Below are 8690 nucleotides of genomic sequence, written 5' to 3' on the forward strand. Positions count from 1 at the left end.
CAGGGAGGAGGCGCGACACCTGTGTGATTGGGACACTGACCTCTCTGCCTGGCCAGGGGCCCACCGCTCAGCTTCCTCCAGAGACCCTTTCTTCCTTTCCCTCCCCCCAGCTAGAAGTGAGCACGGGGCACCTGAATTCCTGCGTGTGAATCACCCGTGAATCACTGAACACAGGCGAGCGAGACTCGGCCACGAATCTCACATGACTGCAGCCACTCGCGAGTGAGTCGCGCTCTTACTCCTCCCACGCACACACACACAGCAGGGGGTGCCCCGCACGCCGTCTCACGCACCCCGCCCCTCACTCCCGGGACCCCGCTGTCCCAGCCTTCGGCACGCGCGACCTCAGTCGCTGCGCTGGGCCAGGGCGGGTCGCGGGGACCCAGCGGAGCCCGGCCGCACGGGGTCTGGAGGCCCCGCGTGGCATTCTTTCCGCTCCAGGGCGCCCTCGGCCTGCAGGACAGTGGGCGGGCGCCCGAGGGCCCAGGGCGTCCGGGATCTGGGTCGCACGCGACGGGGAGGAATCTTGGCCGCGAGGGCGGCCCGTAGTCCGCAGCGGCCCCGCGCGGCCAGTCCCGGCACCGCAGCGTTCCCGCTCCGCGCCGTTCCCGCCCCGGCTCCCCCGCCTCAGCGTGGGCGCCGAGGAAGCGGGCAGAGAAAGCGCAGCCAGTGGTGCCGGGCCTCGCTCGCGTCCTCCGAGTCGGTGCCCGAGTCGTGTGAATAGAAAGAACCGGCTCCCTGCTCGGCTTGTGGGCCGGGATTGACGGCTGTATGAACCTCTTCTAGGTAGGAGAAGACAGCCCGAGTAAGGGCCCGGATAGCTCAGTCGGTAGAGCATCAGACTTTTAATCTGAGGGTCCAGGGTTCAAGTCCCTGTTCGGGCGTCTGATTTTTCTCACTGCGGGAGACTTGTTTTCTTTAGGCGTGCAATGAAATACTGTACATTTTCAAATGAGGCACGGGGAAACAGCCAGAAAGATAAAACTACGTGCCTTCATAAGGACCAGAGGGTGTCGTGTGCCAGTGTTTTAGAACGCGGCACCTGCGAGGCACGGATGGGAATGTACATTTTGCAGGAATTACATAATAAAAGATAAAAAAGAAACGGCAAAAAACAGCATAATCATGTACTTTACTTAGTGTTGCAAAATCTTACTGTAACATGGAATCAGTACTTTGCAATTAGTGGAATTTTGTCTTTTTTGGCATGCAATCTTCTAACCACGACGTGTATTTAGACAATATATAGTAATTTAAATGCTCCGACAACGGGTTGGGGTTAGTTGGCTTTTTAACTATACTGGGAGGGGGGAAATGGAAAATAGGAATTCCAGTAATGTGTATAATCTCGGAAAGGGGTGAGGCAAGTGGGGTTCCATGGTGTAATGGTTAGCACTCTGGACTCTGAATCCAGCGATCCGAGTTCAAATCTCGGTGGAACCTTAAGTTTTGGGTCCTCCAGTGTCAGGTGTCACGTGTTGGTTTTGTGTGTGACTTTCACTTGGAGCTCGAACCGCGGGTCTTGGACCTTTTCACACTGGTTCATGAGATCCCCCAGCTCACCATGGGGGTTCACAGGAACTTAGTCACTTGAATATTGGTGAAGAGCTGTGCGATAAGAATGCTCTGATGTTAAGTGGGACATCGATGATAAAGAGAGGTTTCCTCCAGGCCTTGGTGTAGGGGTGGGAATACTGCTGGGGCCCCGGAAAACCAAGGGAGCACCGCACAGGAACCCAGGCTTTGGGCCAGAAGGAGGGGTTCATTTAACGTGTGTAAAGGGAATTGAAAATAAGAATGGGAATAGGAGAGGGAGGAGGAAGAGGGGTGGGACAGCAGACAGGGTGGGAAGCAGCACTGTGTTCTTCAAGTTGTATTTATGAAATGCATGTAGTCCTAAAATGAAAAGTTTCTGAGAGGAGGGTAGGGGGAAAAAGAGAAAGTAAAATTCCCGGCCTGGCAGCGGTGGGATTCGAACCCACGCCTCCGAAGAGACTGGAGCCTAAATCCAGCGCCTTAGACCGCTCGGCCACGCTACCTGCGTGCGGACCGGTCCCTCCGCTGTCTTCCTAAGAGAGGAGCGGGGCGCGAAGGCCGCGATGTGAGCGCTTCCCTCTCCCGTGTCTCAACCCGGGAGCGGAGGGCTGTGGAGACGGCGGGCTGGCAGAACACGGAGCGCAGAGAGACGCACAGGCAAGCGAGCTCATTTTGGGGTGGGGCTACAATTGGGCGTGCGGAGCGCCTGAGCGGGCGGCGGGGCTCGGCACACACGCGCGCGCGCGCCCGGACCCGCTCCGCCTCTCCCGGCGCCTGCCACCCGCGCGCGCCCTCACTCCCGCGTGGCTCCCGCGCTGTTTGCGGGCTGCCTCTGTCGGGCCGACCTCCGAGACCCGCATCGCACGTTGCACGCACACGCACACGCTTCCCCGCCTCGCCCCGCGCTGGTACCCGTAAGCCCTCAGACGTCGCCGCCCGCCAGGTGGCTCTGTGGCGCAATGGATAGCGCATTGGACTTCTAGTGACGAAAGAGCGATTCAAAGGTTGTGGGTTCGAATCCCACCAGAGTCGGTTTTATTTCAAAATTTTTTCCCCTTTTTTGCGGCTTTTTCTTAAAAGGTTCCCATCCCTTCCCCCACCCCTCCCCACTCCCGCCTCCTCTGTGTTTTCCGCGTAGTTTCCAGTTCCAACCTCAGTCTCCGCTCTGCTCCTTACTTACCTGGCTGCCCCGGGCTTGGGCCATGGAGAGCAGGACTGGGGATGGAAGACAGAAGGGAAGGGACAGTGGGCGTGGACGCCGACATAAAGGCAGGCCCCTGGCTCGGGGACACACGGGGATTTAATAACCACTTTATTCCATGCACTAGGGACTCGGGAAGCGACTGGGACTGGGCCGGGGACGGAGAGGGTACAATCCTAGACGCCAGGGGGTGGGGGTGGGGGCTCAGGGAAAAGGACAGGAAGCAGGGAAATATATATTTATATAGATACTCTAATATAGACCACATCTCACCCGCGCGCTGCGCCCGCGCGCCCCGCCGCCCTCCCCAACACCTCCTCGCCCGGACGCCCGGGTCCCTCTGCTGCCCTCGGGCTGGAGTCTCTACCCTGCCCCCAGCCCTCGCTCCCACCCCAGCCCCCACAGCTCAGGGCCAAGGTCTCCAGAAAGCGGGCGGCGGGAGCGGCGGGGCCTTGGGCGCCCCGTCTTGTCTGTGCGGCGGCGGCAGCAGTCCGGTGAGGGGCGCCGGCGCGCCGGAATCCCCGGCGCGGGGCGAGCGGCGGGCTGGGGACCATGTGCAGCGCGGGCTAGGGGGGCCCTGGTGCACTGGGGGGCGCTGGTGCAGCGCGGGGCCGAAGGCCGGTGCGGCGGGGTCCAGCGGTGGGCGCGGCGCCGGAGGCCTCGGATCCACCGGCTCGGGCCGGGGCGGTTTGGGGCGCAGGTAGCCGTGCAGCGCGGAGCAGAGCTGGGCGCGGGCGGCCGGGCTGGCGTCGTGCGCGAAGGCCGCCAAGCGGAGCAGGCACTCGCGGAAGCCGGACAGGTAGCAGCTGGCGAGCGCCTCGGCGTCCTGGCCTGGGGACCGGGGAACCCCTGGAGCCGCGGCGGCGGGCAGGGCAGGGGCCCAGCGGGGGTGAGGCAAGGGTCGGGGCGCAGGGGTACAGAGGCCGGACAGGCGCACAGACGGAGCCAGAAAGCCAGATGGACGGACAGAGGGAGAAGATGAGAGACACAGAGACAGACACGCGCGGGTGTTAGTAACCTCGCCTCGCAGCACAGCCTGCCACTCCCCAAGCCCACCGTCCACCGCAGGGCCCGCCCCGTCTCCCCGGCCCGGGCCTCTGGGGGTTCCCCCCCACCCTCCGACGCCGCCCCACCCCCGCGCTGTACCCGGGGGCTCCACCCGGCTGCGCTCCCTCAAGTAGCCCACGGCGAACTCCAGGATCTCCGCCTTCTCCAGCTTCGGGTTCCGGAGGTTCTACAGGCGGGAGGGGAGGGCGCAGAGACAAGACAGGGGTGGGGAGAGAGGGGGGAAGTGGCAGGGGGAAGAAGGGGGGCGGGGGCTGGGGGGTGCCCCCGGAACGCGAGGCCGAGCGCGGCGTGGAGACGGCCGAGAGTGGCCCTGGCCTGCCCTGAGACGAAACCGGCCCGCCCGAGGGGCAGGCAACCGACGCCGCCGCGTGCGCTAGGACGGGGGCCTGAAAACGGCCGCCCAGGGAGTGAAACCCGCCGGCCAAGCGGACGCTGGCTGATCTGGGGGGTGGGGGTGGGGGCGTGGAGGAGGCCGCGGGGACAGTCGGAGACCCAGAGGGTGAAACGGACCGGCCCTGGGAGCGACATTCGCAGAGCCGGACGTGACACTCACAGGCCCGAGGGGCAGCGGAGATCTCGTTCTAAGAGCGAGAAGCGGTCTGGGATGGGATTCCCAGGGCGGGGCTCGGGTGGCCAAGGCGCCAGCAGCCCCCACCCCCACCCGCACCGCCGGGGGAAGCCCTGGGCCCCGGGAGCAGGGCGCGGGGGCCGGCGCAGAGACTGACCTGGTCCCGGGTCCGCTCCAGCAGCAGCAGCCTCAGTTCTTCCAGGCTGCGGTTGATGCGGTCCCGGCGCCGCTTCTCCACCAGCGGCTTCAGCATCTGCGAGAGCGGGAGAGGGAGCGCGGGCCGACAGGGCCGAGACTCAGCGCGGCCCGCGGACGCCCGGCCCCCGCGCCAGGAGAATCCCGCTTCCGCCCCTTCCCCCGGACCCGGGCTAGTCTGGAACCGGGCCCGGTGTACCCCTCTCTGCGCGCCCTCCCCACGCGCCTCGATCCGTGTGCCTAGCTCTCTCCCCCCCTCTCTCCTCCTGTCTCGTCCCCCCTCCTCCTTTCCCTCCACCTCTCGGTCTCTGTGGAGAACTTTGGGGACCCTCTTTGCACCCATAGGCACATGGGCCGCCCGGTGCCAGGCTCAGAACTGGCGGCGTCCAGCGTGGCCGGGCTTCCCTCTCCCCCTCGGAGCCCGCTAGGCCGTCACCCTTCCCCACGGCTTCCCCTAACACCTTGCACCGGGCCTCGGGCCCCCTCTCTGCAAGCCGGGTGCGACCAGGCCCAGCGCACAGCCAGAGCAGAGCAATCGCCCAGCAGCGTCTGCCCGCATCCCCACTCTCTTCCCTGGGCTCCTTCCCTCTCTTGCTTATTTTGCTCAAACTTCCGCCCCCTTCCCACGCCCTCCAGGCCCAAGGTGCCCACCCCAGCAACTAGCACACAAGCCCCTCAGACCTCTGCTGCCACTGCCCATGCTGGCCCTGCTCAGCCCCTGTTCCATCTTCAAACTTTGTAACCTCCTCTCCAGCTCCTGGCCTCGCCCCGTTGCGCTTCGCCCTTCCCAACCCTGCATCCGCCGCCCCCAGCCCCCTGACCCACGGTGTCAGGGCCCTGGTGCGCTGGCCGGACCAATGCCCTTTGCTCCTTGCCCTCCCGCTTCTCACCTTGGGGCTGTCCCTATTCTCAGCTCGATCCCGGGTGACCATCGCTCCTCCGGACCCTGGTGTGGACCGGGTCTCTGCTCTCCCTGAGCCTTATATCCCGCCGCCCGGGGAAGGAGGGCTAGGACCCAGCCCCGCCCCTTGGGCACCCGGACCCCGCCCAGCTAGGACCCCGGCACGAGGCTCCCGGAAAGGCGAGGAGTGAAAGGGGGAGGGGAAGGAAAGGAATTGACCCTGGGAGTGTGGGAAGCGAGGGGCGAATGGGGGCCGTCTGCTTTAATAGGCCCATAAGGCTGTATAATGGGGTGGGAGCAGCTGACACGGGGAGGCTTCCCCGGGGAGAGGGAGTTGAAGTGATTGGGGACAGAACAGACACAGAGATGAGATGCAACTTTTGTCCTAAAATCACAGCACGCAGTGCCCAACGGTGACATAAGCTCCCCGCAAGCCCCAAGCCCGCAAGCCTACACCTTCCTCCAAATGCACCTCTTACCAGGACAGTGTGCCTGCCTGATGGGTGCCCCTGATTCGAGTGGGGCTCTGCCTGGAGGGACCTGGGGTGCGGTCCTACCCAAGTCCTTTATGCTCAGCCGCCTACATCTATCTGGGTGCACACGACTTTTGCTGGCCTAGGCCTGGACCCCCTCGTGCAGCAAAGTAGCTGTTCAAGAAGCAAAGTGAAGCAGGGGCTCCGGGGAGGGGAGGGGAGGAAGGGGAAAGCCTCCCACCCAACAGATTTGGTACAAAGTAATTAGAGGAGGCTCCCGAGTGCAGCAGGTGAGCCCCGTGTACAGGTGTGCCTGTGTTGTGGAGGGCCCCGTGACTGTAGGGGACAGACAGCGGGCACTTGTCCTACAGGGACAAGAAAGGGACACACAAAAGGGTTACTGCCCCTCTCAAACCGAGAGCATGACTCTCTGCAGAATGATATCCTTAGGACAAATGCCACACGGCTGGCGAGGGTAGGGGCAGACAGGGTCGCACACCGAGGTGGGAGACAGCCGTGGAGTCAGAGACCAGAGGGGCTTCCTCCAAGCCCTTCCAGCGCCCCCTCCCCACTCCGGCCACTCGGCCCTGGCTTGCTAAAGCCCCAGCCCAGCGCAGGCGCAGGGCGGGGGGGCAGACCTTGAGGAAGGGGCTTCCATTTGGGATCAGGGCCCCCAGCACATCCCACCTCCCCCCCTACCGCAGCCAAATGGGAGCGCAGATGTGTGGCCCCGACAGCCCCCGCCGCCCCCCTCCTTGGGAACCTGCGCTCGGGCTGAGTTTTTCTCACCTGCACGCGAGGCTTGGGGCCCGGGGCTGTTCGCACCCGGGTGTGGGGCCGCCCCTGGCCATATGGGGTGGCTTTATGGCCCGGTGGCCGGATCCGGCGCTCCACCCACGTCAGCCATCCGGGGCTGTTCCTTGCCCGAGCCCCTGGTCTGCGCCTTCAGTGTGGTCACTTCCGACTCAACCTCCTCAAAGGTCAGGGAGTACTGTCAGGTCTTCTCTATCACTTGCATTGGTGGTTCAGTGGTAGAATTCTCGCCTGCCACGCGGGAGGCCCGGGTTCGATTCCCGGCCAATGCACTTCTAGCTTTTTCCTTAACCTTTCTCTTCCTCTTATCTCCAAAGACGAGAGTCTAAATTTAATGACTTTCCAAGAAGCACCTTTGTTCAAACATTCCCAGTATAACTCTTTGGCTCAATGGCGGAGTTTAGTTCCAAACCCTAGGTCTAGGCCGTGATTCTGCACGGCTGATTGGCAGACAGACCCTCCCAGCCTGGGGGTCCTACAGCCTCCTCGCCCCTCCCTCTGTCCCCGGCCCGCACCTCTCCCGGGCGTGACCCTGAGAAAGGACGCGGCGCTCGGATCCCCGCCCCGGGGGTCCCCGGAGCCCTCCGCAGGGGAGGGGGAGCTCGCCCTGCCCCACACTCTCCACCCCTGCTGCTTTTTTCCACGGCTCTTCCTTTCTGGTTTTCCAAGCGCACTTCATTTTCCCGAGTCCGTGAGTCTCGGTCGTTCCCGTCCGGCCTCCCTCCACGTCTCTTGTCTCCGCTTCTCTCGCGTCCCCCCCGAGTCTCGTGGCGCCACCTCCTCTGTCGCCCCATCCCTGACTCGGGGTATCCCCGTGCTCCGCGTCTGCATCTCATCTGCGCTCTCGAGTCGCTGAGCTCGCTCGTCCCGGCTCCGTCTCGTCGTCTCTCCAGGGCTCTCTGCGCTCCCACGCTCCTGCAGTCCATGGGAAGCTCGCTCTCTCACACCTCCCGGTCCCCGACACCTCTGCGCCCCGCCCCTTCCCGCCGCTTTGATCCCGCACGCGTCGCGCCTGCAGGCGGGCGGGCGGGCGCGCGGCCACCTGCCGCGGCCTCCGTAGGCTGGAGCGGACGGCGCCCCGGCCGCCCTCCGCGCGCTCTTTGCCGGCCCCCGTAGCCCGTCTCTGGTCCGCCGAGCCCGCGTCTGGGTCTTTGCCGCAGGTGGCAGCAGCGCCTGGCACCGCCGTGACAGCGGCCCCCCCAGAAGGAAATGGCCAAACAATGGGGCGTCTTTATGTCTGTGTGACCAGCTGCTGGCGCATTTATTCACCCCGCCCATGGGCGCATTTATGGAATATTGCTGGGCATGGATCGTTCAGAGTGCGTCTGGGCTCCCCCGAGGCTCACAGGAGAGTGAGAGAGACAGGAAAAAAAAAAAAAAAGTGAGAGAAGACACAAACGGACTTAAGTTCATTTCAGACGGTTGCAAGGCTGTGGGGACAGAACACGCGCGCAGGCGCACACACACGGGGCCGGGGCACCGACCTGAGCCTGATACCCAGAGAAGGCGTTCGTAAGGAGAGGATGTTTGAAAAGGAGGAGCAAGTGCAAGGGCCCTGGGGTAGGGAAGAGTTTTGCTGGTGGGAAGGAGAGAGAGGCCAGCGACCGTGTGGTGGAGAATGTGCAGAGGTCTCGTGGGAGCCCAGCACCCTGGTCCTTGGATGCGCTGAGGACCTGGGGTTGTAGTCTATGTGCAATGCCAGCCAGAGGGAGGATTCTCACCCAGAAAGTTTGTCTTCTGAGTTGTGTTTTTTTTTTTAACTTTTATTTAATGAATATAAATTTCCAAAGTACAGAATATGCATTACAATGGCTTCCCCCCATAACGTCCCTCCAACCCGCAACCCTCCCCTTATCCACTCCCTCTCCCCTTCCATTCACATCAAGATTCATTTTCGATTCTCTTTATCTGAGTTGTGTTTTTTAAACATCACCT

At 63.3% G+C, this 8690-nt stretch overlaps 1 protein-coding gene and 5 non-coding genes across 6 annotated transcripts; 4 read left to right on the plus strand and 2 right to left on the minus strand.

Moving 5' to 3' along the window:
* Positions 1–811: 811 nt before the first annotated feature.
* Positions 812–884, plus strand: TRNAK-UUU (transfer RNA lysine (anticodon UUU)). Its single transcript has one exon. It is a non-coding gene; the product is annotated as a tRNA-Lys (tRNA).
* A 487-nt stretch (positions 885–1371) lies between these two features.
* On the plus strand, positions 1372–1443 carry TRNAQ-CUG (transfer RNA glutamine (anticodon CUG)). The gene has a single exon. It is a non-coding gene; the product is annotated as a tRNA-Gln (tRNA).
* Positions 1444–1957: 514 nt separating this feature from the next.
* On the minus strand, positions 1958–2039 carry TRNAL-UAG (transfer RNA leucine (anticodon UAG)). The gene has a single exon. It is a non-coding gene; the product is annotated as a tRNA-Leu (tRNA).
* Positions 2040–2481: 442 nt separating this feature from the next.
* On the plus strand, positions 2482–2568 carry TRNAR-UCU (transfer RNA arginine (anticodon UCU)). Its single transcript is given in 2 exon segments — positions 2482–2518; positions 2533–2568. It is a non-coding gene; the product is annotated as a tRNA-Arg (tRNA).
* A 265-nt stretch (positions 2569–2833) lies between these two features.
* On the minus strand, positions 2834–7946 carry HES7 (hes family bHLH transcription factor 7). Its single transcript, XM_008270758.4, has 4 exons — positions 6732–7946; positions 4531–4626; positions 3884–3971; positions 2834–3586 (listed from the first exon to the last, which is right to left on the minus strand). Exons 2-4 carry the CDS (start codon positions 4624–4626, stop codon positions 3144–3146), a joined length of 627 nt encoding a protein of 208 aa, XP_008268980.2. The 5' UTR covers positions 6732–7946; the 3' UTR covers positions 2834–3143.
* TRNAG-GCC (transfer RNA glycine (anticodon GCC)) lies at positions 6957–7027 on the plus strand. The gene has a single exon. It is a non-coding gene; the product is annotated as a tRNA-Gly (tRNA).
* Positions 7947–8690: the final 744 nt, after the last annotated feature.

The sequence above is a fragment of the Oryctolagus cuniculus genome, chromosome 17 (assembly GCF_964237555.1).
Source record: "Oryctolagus cuniculus chromosome 17, mOryCun1.1, whole genome shotgun sequence".
Taxonomy (NCBI): domain Eukaryota; kingdom Metazoa; phylum Chordata; class Mammalia; order Lagomorpha; family Leporidae; genus Oryctolagus; species Oryctolagus cuniculus.